Consider the following 15,424-nt stretch of genomic DNA (forward strand, 5'->3'; position numbering starts at 1 on the left):
TTGTCCTTATTATGAATATAAGGCCAAACCTACATTAGAAAATGAGCATTATAGACTGTATTATGATCTCCCCATATATACTGACAAATTTTTTGCTGCTGCTAGGCCAGATATGGTTCTACACAACATCAGAGAAAAAACTGCTCCTCATTGATGTTACTCGCCCATCAGATCACAATATTAATAAGGCTGAAACAGATAAAATAACCAAATGCAACCCTCTGGCAGTAAAATATAAAGAAATTTAAAGACTGAACTCAATAGAAGTTATTCCCATTGTGATAACAGCAAACGGATTAATTAACAAAAATTGAAAGTAGTACATAGAAAAGGTTGGCCTGGATCCTAAAGTCATAATTCCAAAAGCCAAAAAATTGGTAATTCGGAAACGTGTAGGATTTTACGTACTGTGTTAAATCCACTACAGCATTGAATGAGGTATGTCCAATAGCCCCTCACTGAAATTCCAGATGTGAATCTCCGAGACAAAAAATAATAATATAATGTTCATAAGCGATAACACAAGCCTGCAAAATTTGGGTTGTAGAATGTTTTTTAACTTTTGATAATTGATTCGTATGTATTTTTTAGCGCTGAAGCCGAATATAACCTTCATTTTTTTATCGCGTCAGGATTTTTTGCAAATCGCAAATTTCAAAATGTGTAAAAAGTTGAAAAATGCAAAAATGTGATATTATAAAATAGACATAAAACAGTCTTTTTTTATAATAAATTAATATAATATATTCAATTATTTGGCTTATACTATGCATTCTTATAGCTAAACAGTTGAGTGGTCTGAAAAAGATGGTGGGGGAGGTTTGGATTGAGGATGACGAGACGGTGGGAGAGCTTGGCCGACAGGTTGTGACAAGACTTAACAAGATGTAACATGTTTATTGGCAGCTATCCACGGCACTTATACTCCATGCAACCACTGTCAGTGTTTTTTTCAACTATCAGTGTGCGTAAATTGAGTTTTTTCCATTCTCTGTGATCAAAGACATTTTTGTTGGTGGAAAATGTATTTTCAGACCATAAAGCAAACTTTAAAATGACTTCAAAAGGCTGCATAATGGCTTCAAGAAGCTGAAAAAATTCTGCAGATTCTTTTTGTTATATTTGTAGTGAGTTAATGGTGGAAAGGCAAAAAAGAAATATAATAAGTTTTGTTCAACAAGTGTACCTCACATATTTCGGAGTGAAAGTAGGAGATTACGACAAAACTTGGATACCCCACTACATTGGCTACACATGTGTTAAAGGACTTAGATGGTGGTCAAAAGGTAAAAAAAGAAGCATTCAGATTTGGGGCTCCAATGTTGTAGTGAGAGCCATGAAATTACTCCAATGATTGTTACTTTTGTTTGACTGGTGTTCATGGTTTCAATTTGAAGAATAAAAAAAGAATCATCTATCCAAATATGCCATCCACTTTACGCCCTTTTCTTCATGGTCAGACATACCAGTGCCAATTCTACTAGAAAATTTACCTGAAATAGACATTCCACAAGTAATTTAAATGAAGATAAGTGCACCAGAGCTTTATTCACATTCTGAACTAAACAATTTGGTTCGAGACTTACATCTGACCAAAGAAAATTCAGAATTGCTTGGTTCAAGGCTTAAAGAAAAGAACCTGCTAGCAGGTGGCACCTAATTTTCCTGGTTCAGGTACAGAAAAAAGGATTTTCTTCCATATTTTTGGAAGAAGGAGAATTAGTCTTCTGCATTGATGTATGTAGACTTTTGACTCGATTTAACATTCTGTATGAAAGTACCAATTGGAGACTGTTCATAGATTCATACAAAACAAGCCTCAAAGTTGTCCTTCACAATGGGAATACATATTCATCGATACCCTTCAGACATTCTATCCATTTAAAAGAGGGTTACGATAATTTGGAATTTGTTCTCGATAAAATTAAATACAACAAGCATAAGTGGATTACGTATGACAATCTCAAGAGAATATCAATACACCTAGGACAGCAAGGAGGATACACAAAATTTCCTAGTTTATTTGTGTGAATAGGATAGCAGAGACAGAGAAAATTATTTGATAAGGAAAGATTACCCAAAAAAAGCTTCATTAGAACCTGGAACCAAAAATGTGCTCCGAAAAGCTCTCGTAGATGGGAATAAAGTTTTCCTTCCACCTCTGCATATCAAGTTGAGCTTGATGAAGCAATCTGACAAAGCCTTACCAAAAGAAGGTAAATGTTTTAAATAAATCTGTGATAAATTTCCAGATTCATCAACCACCAAACTAAAAGAAGGTGTCTTTAATGGTCCTGACATTAGAAAACTTGCAGAAAAAGAAGCCTGGGGAGCCTTTAAAGATGTAGTTAACAAGTTTCTGGGCAATAAGAAGGATCCAAACTTCAAATCAATTGTTAAGAACAAATTGCAGAAGTACAAAAATGTAGACTGTTCCATAAGCTTGAAAGTTCACTTTCTAAATTCACTTGTGGACTATTTTCCTGAAAATCTGGGTACCACTAGCGAAAAAATGGGTGAGATTTCATCAGGACATGAAAGAAATGGAAAGGAGGTATTGAGGAAAATGGACTACTACGATGTTGGCAACTATTGCTGGATGTTACACCAAGATGAACCATATATAGAACATAGAAGAAAAGCATGAAGCAGAGTATAAGCCGTCCAAAGAAACTTTGACAAATGGAATAATATTGTAAATATTTTACATTCTTCGTTTCCAAAGGCATGACGTACCTCATAAAAATTAATTAAATAAATAAAAATAAATTAATTTAAAAATGCACTATAATAGAAATTATTAGGCTTATGTTGTGGCAATTTTCATTAGAAATTAAGAGGTCAATGACGCCACCCTGCGCTCCTCTTCAGACCACTCAACTGTTTAGCTATAAGAATGCATAGTATGAATATATTATATTAATTTATAATAAAAAAATGTTTTATATCTATTTTATTATATAACATTTTTACAATTTTCAACTTTTTATAAATTTTTAATTGTAATTTGTGAAAAATTCTGATGTGATGGAAAAATAAAGGCAATTTTCAGATTCAGTGCTAAAAAATAGATAAGAACCAATTATCAAAAACTAACAAACACAAACATTGCAGGCTTATGTAATGTAATACAAACTGATAAAAAATACCAATTCCTGTAACATAAAAAAATGTCTTGTTTGTGATAAAAGAGTTAGGTGACTATGAAACTCTGATGTGGATACTACATGACTTCCTTGTACGCCTATTAAATTACATATACACATATTTTTAAAAATGAAAAGTACATAAAATTCTGTTTCATTAATAAATTATGATTTTTTTTATTGTTATTATTAAATAATTTATTGTAATTTTTTTTTACATTTTGAGGTTAATTAATAAATCAATATATTTAAATTAAAAAAAAGAGATGAAGCTGGATTTAAACCTATATACCTTCCACTTGTAAGATCCAAATATATCATTAATTAAAATTTCATTTGGCAATAACTCTGAAACCAATGAAAAAACAATGAAACCAATGACGAATAAGTACCACTTATGATGTGTTGTTAAAAAGCTCTCAATCAGGGCTTATTATTGCAGTTAAGAAAAGGTAAAAATCCACATTTTTTTTATTTTTTAGACACGTTTGGTCCAGTCGATTGCAATCAAAAGGAGAGGTGCACAACTACATGTTACAACCTAAATTCAAAATTTTAACATTCTATGGCTAATCTTTTTGGATATGCGAGATTCATATGTACAAATGTACATACATCACCCCGAAACTAGTCAAAATGGATTCAGGGATGGTCGAAATGGTTATTTCTGTTAAAATCTGAAAACCAAAATTTTTCAGTCACAATACTTCCTTTACTTCGTACAAGGAAGTAAAAATAGACAACTTTATTCACAAAGAGGTAGTGACAACTATATGAAACAGAGAGTTGAGAATGACAATAAAGTAAATGCGTATAATTTCTGTATATATGCAAATGGATACGTTGGTCTTCCATACAGCTTTCCTTCTTCTGAAATCTTTCATTCTACATGATTATTAATATCAGCTGTTATCTGCACTGTACAGTGACACTAGAAGGGAAACAATGTACTAGATTATGAGTAAATATCTCACTTGATTAAATTCGAGACATGTACTGGCTAAAATTTGCCAAAGAATTATTCCAGTTAGATGATGCACTACAACTTATTTTAGGTACATACGTACATTCCTTTCTTTTTTTACTGATGAAGATTTATTTTAGGATTTACTTTTGGTCAGAATATGGTTTGTGGGCCTAGATATGAATGTCAACTGTTACTCATAAAATAACTGCAGTTAAATAATGAATTCATCTTAAACATCATTAAGCTCCTTAAGGGAAGCAGAAGGAATAGTTTTTTATTAATAGCTTCCTCTGAAATTCTATACATTCATACTTACAAACTAATAGAAACTTACAGGAAAATTAAATAAAAATCACTGTTCGTCTTTTTTTTCAATTTTAATTTTAATTTTTATAGATAGAAGAGTGTATAGAAGAAGTGGTTACAAAATATAGCACTGATGAAGATCCAGAAGAGCATGACACTGAACTCAAACACTTTTTGTCTGGTCTGAAATTTAGAAAACGACAACGAGCTCCATTTCCAGAATTTGGCATGGATGTTGTTGACAGTAAGTTTGACCAACATACATTTCTAAATATTCTTTTTTTTGTATTCATTTTTGTATTTAAAGTAAATAATATAACTAGAGTTTTATATAGCTTAATGTACAAAATAATGTAGTTTTGATTCTCCTTTAAACTTCAGTTCAGCTCTAAACATTAGCTGAATATAATTTCTTATTGAAGTATTCACTCCTGTTAGACAGTAATAATTACTTTCACTTGCTAAGCTCTTTAAAAAAAAAATAAATAAATAAAAACAAAATAAAAACTTAAAACCTCATTTTTAGTTTACATGTTTTTTAAAATTTCTCATTTTTGAAAATGTACACAAAATCAGCAGTTTCTCAACAGTTTGAATCAAACATTTTTCTTGAAGTCATACAATTTTTTTTCTACTTGTGTCACACATACCTTCCAAGAAAAGTAACATTTTTTATTTAACTGAGAGCACTAAAGCATAAATGTAAAATCTTTGTAAAAGAAAGTTACATTTTATGTAGTTCATTATATAGTTAAATGATTAATTGATACATATTGCAAATGTTGTATCATTACTAATTCAATATTATGTTACCTTTTGATTTATGAGGCATATTTATGAAAAATGTTGTGATTACTTAATGTAAAAAATTAGCCTAGAGGAAAAATTAATTCTAGTTAATCTATTTTTAAATTTAGTATGTTCATAAATATTATAAACGAATGAACTACCTTCAGCTAGTTTCCAAAATGAGTATATTGTCATTAATTTTTTCTGAAAACTAAGTCAGTAGTTGAAGCAACTTCATAGCAGTCTGTTTCATTATTGTAAGATAGGTTGTTTGTGTCCGTTATATATTAACTCTTTTCATATATTAAGTAAGATGAAAAGTTTTATCCATGTATCTAGCAATTTGAATGCTAGGGGATATGACTGATCTAGTATTGGTATGTCTAGTTTATGTATTTAATGTAAGCAGTGCTTTTAATGTAGGTGATATGATTATTATGGGGTGTATTTGTTTGAGGAAACATCTGTTTGTGCTGTTAATTATGTGTCAAAATAATAAAAGAGGACAGAAAAATCTGACAAACGTATTGATTATTACAAACCCATTACACTGCAGATTTCCGTACAATTAACTAAATTACAATTCTCTATGAGAAAAATTATTAAAAGTAGTTAAATCTATTAGAAAACAATATAATTAAATATTAAGAAAACTGTTTGTGGATAATAGCCATTATTTGTAGAGTTAACATTATATGATGTTTATATAAACTTATTTTCGTGTTACTCTATACATATTTTTCATTCTGTTTTCTTTTATTTTCACTTACAGTGAATCCTGCAGCTTCTTCAAGTGTTGCAAGTCGATAGTATGTAGAACTCATACGTATGATTTTATTTATAACAATTTGATCTTAATTTAGTTAACTGTGACTATCTTCACTTTTTTTGTAGAAAGACATTCTTCTTCATCTTCAGAAGAAGAAGATAATGAAGATGAAGAAGAAGAAGAAGAAGATGGCCCAGTTAGAGCAGGTGTAGAAGTTATAAGTCCTGTAGAATCATGGGAAGAAAACTGGCTATTTCAGCGTAGACGACTTAAAACTGCTGGCTTAGCCCAGTCAATGCCTGTTCCAATGCTTGTTCCAAATCCAAGCCAGAATGAACCAAGAGCCCGTATTGGTGATATTGATGTTGATGAGACATCTGATCTTTCAGATTGTAGTGACAATGCTCTGGAAGATATAATTGATGGCTCAGGTAATGTTTAAATTCTACTTTAGTAATTCTATTGTGTGATAAATATTAATATAACTTTCTGTTTTCTTGATTGTTTTTTTTTTTTTTTTTTTTTTTTACATTTTTTATTCTTACAAACCTTCTTTATCATATTTCTACTTTATTTCTAATTTTTAATCTTGAAGTTGTTATAGGGTATAAAAAAAATAATCTGCTCAGATTTTGATATATCTTGGTGTTATTAGTAATACATTCTATTAACACATTTAAAGTAAAGAAACATTAATATTAAAAACAAATTTCTTAGGATCCCTTTTTTATTTTTTTTAAAAATAAGGAGAAAAGATTATTTTACTCTCTAAACGAGAAGTTTCTGTTTATTTGCTAAAATACATTTCATAACAAATTTTGAAGCCTTACTGTTTGCATGAGTAAATCTCATGCAAAATTTTTAAAATAACAAGAATTTTAAAAATAACTTTTGAATGGTTTCAGATTTTAAATGGGGATCCTGTCCCTCTCTTCTCTTACAAAAACAAAAGATTTTATTTCATTTTGTAATGGTGAAGAAGTTGTAAAAGAATTCAAAGGGCAAGAATTAAATTAATTGAAAAATTTTAGCAATAAATTTTTTTCTAAACTTTGAGAGGTAAAATATGAGTGTATAAAAACTGTCAGAGAAACGCTGATCAATTCAATTCAATATAACGCATAAATATATATGCCTAATTCTGTGGCGGAAAAATAGCTCCAGTGGAAGCCTGAGTGAACTTAAGTTTAGCAATACTTCTACGTTATATAACACGAGGAATGGATTAAGTAGCTCATTTAGAAGTCTTGAACAATCGTTTAATTTCTAGGAGAAGGCAGCATTTCTTACAGTATCTACCTCGTAGATAGGGCTTAATGCAAGATGCAATGAATTGGAGAACACATTTGCCTCACTTTATACCAGTTCACCTAAAATTTCTTTTCTGTATCATTTCTCTTCTGTCTTGTGCTAACCTGTTTTTAATATCTAAGACTCTTCATAAATTTTTTGTCTAAATAATAAAATTCTTTAGATTTTGTACATTGAGCTCTCCTTTGAGTGTGAATGTTAAGTTTTGGGCTCAATAAACATAAATCAGTAGGAAATAAAATACATAATAATGGAATTAAAGTTTAAAAACGTTTACTTTGGATTTTCCTCATTGCACAGACAGAATTTAAGAACTTTTGCAAATTTAAATCCACTTTCTTATCAAGAAGTATTCTATAATATAAAGAATTCCTTTATAAGTTCATTGATATGAATATAATGTTAATTGTTTATATTTATCTATCTTTACTACAAAATCAATAGGAAAGCAAGTTATGCTGTAAAGACTTACTCATTTAACAAGTTGCTAGTAAATATGAAATATTATGCCAACTTTAAATTGTATTTCTTTTTTTTTAATTTAATTTCAGTAAATGATCTTGAAAAGTTTCATTGATGTCCATTCATCTATTAAAATAATATGATTATAAACACAAACTTAACAAAAGTTTCAAGTTGAATCAAACCTCACTTTAATCACAAAATTTTACTAAATATAAAAAATATTAATTATAAAAAGAATCATTAATTTTTAAAATCTTATTTAAAAAATATTAATTCCAATACACCATTTTTAATAAGTTATCATTTATAAAATAAAATAAAAAATGAATTTACTGTAGCACTAAATAATATAAATATTAGAGTGTAAATATTGGGGATGTATCATAATGGTTATACCATTTCTGTTTTTCTCTTTACTTAAATTAGCTTACTTTTGGTTTAGTTTATAAATATCAATTTTATGTTATAGTTCTGTCAGGTGTTGTAGGTTTTTTTTTATATTTTTTATTTTGTTCGATTTAGTTTCTTTTAATTAATAAGTTCTTTTTCTTTTTTTTTACTAAGATTTTTTTTGTTTCTTTTCAAATATACTCAAGAAATTTTTTTTGTAGAAGTTCTTTTCTAGGATGTAGTTTGTTTTTATGATTAGAACTTTATAAAACTTATCAGTTTTTTTTAATTTAACTTAGGCAGACACCTCAGCCTCTCCATGCAATTTTTTTTGTAAAGATATAGTGCATTCCCCCTCCATCAAATTAAGGCCCCATCAGGCACATTCCTGCTAGACTGAAAAGTAATAACACTGAAAGGAAAGGCCTACAGAGTACGTACTGAAGGGGAATTGTGCTGGGAGAAAGATGCATTAAATTTTTCATTTTCCCAAGGATAATAATAACAATAAAGACCCACTATCTAAAAGGATCAGAATGCAACTAAAAACCCATCCATTATAAAACAAATAATGCTAATAAAAATTCATCATTTAAAATAAAAAATACTCACCATTAAATAAGAAAGATCCAGCAGTAAGAAACTGATATCCAGGCTGTGCAAATGGGAATAAGTATTCCCTCCATTACTTGCACTCCATTTTACTTAAGCGTTTTTCTTTATATTTTAATAAATTTGTGTTTTGCTTTTTCTAAGTAAATTTTATTAACTCACTTGTTTTCTTTTCTTAACCTTTTCCTTTGTTAGATATGGGTATTCCTTCTCTTTCTCTTTTTTCTATGGTTTTTTTGTTTTTAGAAAAAAAATTTTATAGTCTTGTCTCTGTTATTCCTTTTTTGTTTTTTGTGAGAAGGTTTTTACTGAAATGTCCTGTCCCTCTGTAATTTTTTCTTGAAGAAAAATGTAAAAGATTTACGCCTACTTGCAGTTGCTGTAGAAGTAACTTTAAAGTACATTATAGTTACTGCTGATGTCTACCAAGATGTACTGAAACATTTATTTGACCTACTTTTTCACATGTAGTCACAATTTCATAAAACCATGAATTTCCTTCACAACAAAGAACCAGCTCACACAGCCATCATTATGTAGCAGGTTTTGGCCAAATGACAGATGATAGTGCTAGATCACTTTCATTTTAGCCAAGTATAGTCTTAATTTTATATTTCCTAAAGTCAAGCTGTCATGAAGGAGATAATACAAATAGGAGATAATACTGTACAAGTCAATAGATGCCATAGAATAAAGTGTTAACAAGCACCCCAAAAGCTATTCCAAAAGAGCTCTTATCTAGGTTTTTGATGATCTTTATAACAGATCTAAACATTATTTCCCATTGAAGAGAGATTATATAGAAACTTAAAATGAATAAAATTTTTCTGAGTTTTGTTATTTATTCAGCCATTTATATATTCCTGAATCTTTTTATACAGATTGTGTTGCAATTAATAGTATAATGTTGTTGAAGATGAATACTACTTTGAAAGCACTCCAGTGTGTAATTTTTCTTACTTCTGCATCTGTATGTCTCTTCTGTTTATGTTTGTTTACATTTGGCGGATGATGTGAATAATCGTTAATTATGTATATTTATTTATAATGTACAAACACAGTCCTGCTGGAAAGCATTTTCTTCTTTTGTTTAGCTAAAAATTTTATTTAACCTTCTTTGGCCTTTTTATTATTTAAACTCTGCTGAATGCTGCTTTGTCTCATTAATTATATATGATATGCCCTAAGTGGTGAGATAATTCATTACCTTAAAAGTATTTTAACTTAAAACTCAAATATGTATATGTTTATCTATTGTTTCTGCATGAAGTCATTGTTTAATATTTCAGTACCCATTAACAAACATTTTCGTTAGAACAGCTTTTCATCAAAATATCATAAATTATTATTCATCATATATCTAGAAATTTTTTAAATAATTATGAAATGTAAACTAATGGTTTAAACAAGTTCCTTTTGTTACTTTTTTCCACTAAACAAACCTTTGTATTACCACTACACTCTTCGTTATAAATACTCATTCATTCTTTTCAAAACGAATACTGCTATTGCCTAACTTACTGTCACTTATAATATTTGGCCATTAAATTTTGTAAATTTTCCTATGTATTTCTGTGGCAGAATTGCCCCATCAAGAACTGAAGTTCAGATGATATTTAACATTTGTGAAATTATTTTCAGCAATCAATAAAATGATCTTTAGAGCAAATAATATTAATACAACTTTCATAATGTACTCAAAAGCTGATGACTGACATAAACATCATAAAAGATTTACGCCTACTTGCAGTTGCTGTAGAAGTAACTTTAAAGTACATTATAGTTACTGCTGATGTCTACCAAGATGTACTGAAATATTTATTTGACCTAATTTTTCACATGTAGTCACAATTTTAAATTAAAATTACAACAATTTAAAATATTTATAGTTTTATTTAAATATAATTTTTTTGTACAGCTGTACATCAGTGAAACCTACACTTGTGCTTCTTATTGTGACAGAAGGTACTATTGACACAGTGTGACCTAGCCACTAGTTTAGAGTATTTTTTGGGGTGTGGGTGCAATTTTGAAAAAAAAAAGGTTTTTGCAAATATTATTTTTTAATTGTTAACAGATGTGCCTAAGAAAAATAAGACCTTAATTACGCAAATTCTTGAGATACTGAGGGTGACCTTGCTCTACAACCTTACCCCCTTGACCTTTTAATTATCCCATGTACAGAAGTAGTCTGACCAAGTTTGGTCAAAAAAGGGCCAGTAGTTCTGGAGATATAAGCTGTGATACACCGAACACACACTCATGTACATATGAACATCCAGAAAATTTCCATCTGGTTTTTTGGGTTCTGTAAGTGTCAAAAGTCAAGATCCAGTGAAAACTACATAAGCCCAAATTGGACCGATTACATTACTTTCCCTTCTACAGCTATAGCTCTGCTATAGTGCTAGACGGGAAAGTAAAAATGCTAATTAGAGTTGCTTTCTTGATTTTACCTTTCATAAATTATAGGTATAATTTATAATACTATTTCATTCTTTTTTTTGTTTTATAGATCCTGAACTGAAAGGCACTAAATCAAATTTTACATTTCATTCTAAAACATCATCTGATGATAACACTGACTCTGATGATGAATTTATTTTAAAAAGTTATAGTAAAAATGCTATAAAATCAATTGATAATATTAAACCAAAAGTAAATGGAATATGTAGTGGAAATGTAAATCATGGAAATACAATTATAAATGATGTAAATAATACAATAAACAATGAAAAAATACAAGAACAACTAAATAACACAGTAATAGAAGCAAAATCATTCCAATCCTCACCTAATCTTACAGAGGCAAGAAATAATGAACTTATTGCTCAGCAGGTGGATTCAGGTTAGTTTCATGATCTTTGTTTTAAAATATTACTGCCTACATTTAAGAGTTAGTTAAGATAAATCATTTTCAGCTATTAAAAATAAAAACATTATTTATTCAGAATGAGTACCTTGTACTTTGTACAAGGAAATATTGTAATCATGAAAATTTAGGTTTTCAAATTTCAATGGAAAAATCCATTTTGACCATCCCTGAATCCATTTTGACTAGTTTCGGTTAGATGTTTGTACATATGTATTTATGTACATACATATCTCACATAACTCAAAAACGATTAGCCACAGAATGTTGAAATTTTGGGTTTAAAACTGTTGTAACATCTAGTTGTGCACCTCCCCTTTTGATTACAATCGACTGAACCAAAAGTGTCTAAAAAAACCAAAAATCAAAAAAAGATTTTGATTTTGGACTTTTCTTAAGTGCAATAATAACCATAATAGTTTTAATCATAATAGCAATAATAGCAAAATAAAAGCCAGTTACAGACAAATTTTAATTAATGAAATATTTTGATTACAAGGAGAAGGCACATCGGTTTGAATCATACTTCATCTCCTTTTTTTAACTTCTTTTTTTCTAATTTAAATATATTGATTTATTAATAATTATTAACATCTGATTGTAAAAAATATTTACAATAAATAATTCAATAACAATAAAAAAAAAAAAATGAAAAATATCAGAAGTTATTAATGAAATAAAATTTTATGTACTTTTAAAAATGTGTATATGTAATTTAATAGGCATACAAGGAAGTCATGTGGCTCCACATCAGATTTTTAATATCTAAATGACAAATGTTTCAATTAATCTTAATTATATATTTGCATTATCACATCAAATTATTTTTGTAGTGATAAGAAGTATTTTGAAATCAATGAATACTTTGGACAGCATGACAAAATATTATTAATAAATTTGTTAGCATAATTAATAAAATGATCAACTATCTCATATTGAATCCTTCTTAATCTTTATCTCCCTTAAACAATCTCCTTCAAACAGTTATAATGAAGGAATAAATATCAAATGCATTTAATTTTTGTAGGTGTTTATAGACTGCTGTACATATCACATGTGCTATTTCCTGGCATTAATCAACTGACTGCACAGTTGATTATTTTATTTTACCCTTCTTTTCATTCATCACTTTTTTGATTTTTGAACACAAAACGTGTATTTTTAGATATTGTTATTCTTAATTTTGTTAGCATTTACAACAATCTATTTCAATGAGCATAATATTAATTTCTTTTAAATATTCCACCTATCGGTAGCTATGAAGAGTGTCTTTGAAACAAACGTTTTTCTTCAGGTTACAATGCTTTGTTGACCTCACTTCATTATTGCCTTCTTTTCCAAGACCAACATTTTCTGGATACACAAAAAAAATTAGGCTTATGCTGTTTATAAAAGGTGGAATAGAGGATATGCATTTTATTTAAACCGCTAGTACTCGGCGGCAAGTGGGAGTATTTACCTTCAGTGACCTCTGGCAGACAGCTCAAACTATGCAGTTTCAGTTGCCATGTAGCATTGGAGCTTAGAACATCGTGTATTTGCTGTTGAACAGTTATTTAGAAACAATGATTCTATGGTCATGGTTCCAACGTCTTTTCTGTTGAAATTTTAATGTCGAATGTTAAGGTACAATTCCAGATCGAAACACCATACTTCGGTAGGTTGAGGTGTTTAAAGTACTGGATCTGTGATGAAGAAATAACCACCTGGCCTTCCCCGTTCAGTCCGAACTCCGGAAAACATAGAGTGAGAAGAGCAGTTCTTGCTAGCCCAAAATAATCCACTTAGTGACAGGCTGTAACGCTAGGTATGTCATGTTGTTCACTTCATTACATCTTACACAGTGATATCAAATTTCACTCATACAAAGTAATGATCGTCCAGCAGCTAATTGAAAGTGACTTTGTCCAATGCAAAGAATTTTGTGGTCTAATGAACATCATTCTTACAGAAGATGCAAACACCCTAATAATGATGACTGACAAAGCCCATTTCCATGTGGATGGCTATGTTAATGTACAGAACTGTCGTCGGTACTGGGCATTGGAGAACCCACATGAACTACACCAGAAACCTCTCCAAGCTGAAAAGTAAGAGTGGTGCGCTCTCTCCAAAATAGGAATTGTTGGTCCTTACTTTTTTGAAGAGGAAGAACTGCAGTAACAGTGACATCAGTGCGCTACATTGACAGGTTAAACACCTGCATCCAGAACTAGAAAGTCATGAGATGAACATGAGATATGTGGTTCCAACAGGATGGTGCCACAGCTCACTCGGCGAAAGCATCAATAGAAGTTGTTCAACAAATGTTTTCTGGACATGTTATTTCACCATTCAGTGATGTTTATTGGCCCCCACACTCTCCCAATCTATCGATTGGTGAATTCTTTTTGTGGGGCTACCTGAAATCAAGAGTGTACATAAACAAGCCACACACAATCAGAGACCTAAAAATTTCCATTAGTCAAGAAATTGAATCTGTGTTGAATGAAATGTTGGAGAAAGCCATGCAGAGCTTTGAGGAGAATCTCTGAATTTGCATTCAACAAGAAGGACATCTTACTGACATTATTTTCTGAACCTAATTAAGTTTTTTTTTCTACAATTAAAACAACTTAAGTTATTCAGAAGGGAAAAACTTACATTTCTTCTGCTCCACCCTTTTATTTGAGGTACTGTGAGCCTATTCAATAATCACAATATTTCTGCCATGCTTCAGCTGTTATCTGGAAGTATTTTTCTTGGAGTTATTAGGTTTCTTTTCAAGAAACCTACATCTGATTTATTCTGAGTTTTTTAGCGTCAAAAATGTTCCTTCATCTTCATTTTTAGAATCCAAGAAAACTCTCTAACTAAATCTGTCAAGTGATAGCCACATTTCTATCTCCCTAAAACTTCTCTTCAAGAGAATAAGAGGGTACATGGAGATAATTTGTAAAACTAAGAATGTGTTACAACTTTGATGATTTATACAACTTAAACTTTGGTAAATACCAAAACTTGATTGACAAATTTTTGGTATACAACACAGATTATATTCTCACACACTATATTCTCTTAATCTACCATAGGTTCTTATCTACAGTAGTTGTTGCTTCATATAGGGATTATTATTACAAATATTATTTTCTTCAATTATGATGACTCAGAAATAAGAGTTATGTTTCAGTTTGTGGTTTGCAGTCTCTAGGAGATCCTGCTACACATTGAGGTATTTCTGCTGCATTTTTTAGAATATGCCTCAAAACTGCAAAGCTGATCCCAACTAAGTTATACAGCTTAAATGGTTAGATCTTCATAACAAATTAATTTTTTTTATACATATTCAGAGGGAATGAATGGTATAGTACTGTAGGTTATCCGTACTGGCATACACTGTCACAGATTCTTGTCATTTTAAACTGTTTTTCTTGTTACAAGGATATCAGTCATTATTACATATAAGATCTAAAGATAGGTCTCTGTAAGCTAAAAGTACATTTTAACAGTTGCAAATTTCCTAAATTTTACACAAAACCTTTTACACAATCTTGGTTGATTTTGACAGGCATCTCAGAATTGCAGAACAGCCCATGAGGATATCTAAGACAGTTTCATATATATATAAAGTACAGCACCTTGTTATAAATTGACTCAAAAAACCTTCATGCAGATTGCTTAGCAAACTCATAAGGTTGAAGTAACTCATACGTCTAGTTGTATTGAGGTTCTTGATAACATCTCTATAATAAATCAGATTAATTACTTTCTCATTTTTATTTATGAATTAAATTGATAAAATTAAAACTTATAATTTT

At 29.9% G+C, this 15,424-nt stretch overlaps 1 protein-coding gene across 5 annotated transcripts in view; it reads left to right on the forward strand.

Annotated features, from left to right (window-relative positions):
- The window catches only part of LOC142322160 (uncharacterized), a 528,320-nt gene that overhangs the window by 478,849 nt on the left and 34,047 nt on the right, over nt 1–15,424 (forward strand). For all 5 annotated transcript variants that reach the window (XM_075360909.1, XM_075360911.1, XM_075360912.1 and 2 more), the window contains 3 exons: nt 4,510–4,663; nt 6,103–6,408; nt 11,271–11,603. In XM_075360909.1, the coding sequence (XP_075217024.1) occupies nt 4,510–4,663; nt 6,103–6,408; nt 11,271–11,603 (793 nt within the window). The remainder of the gene's footprint in view (nt 1–4,509; nt 4,664–6,102; nt 6,409–11,270; nt 11,604–15,424) is intronic.

The sequence above is a fragment of the Lycorma delicatula genome, chromosome 3, assembly GCF_047948215.1.
Source record: "Lycorma delicatula isolate Av1 chromosome 3, ASM4794821v1, whole genome shotgun sequence".
NCBI classification, from domain to species: domain Eukaryota; kingdom Metazoa; phylum Arthropoda; class Insecta; order Hemiptera; family Fulgoridae; genus Lycorma; species Lycorma delicatula.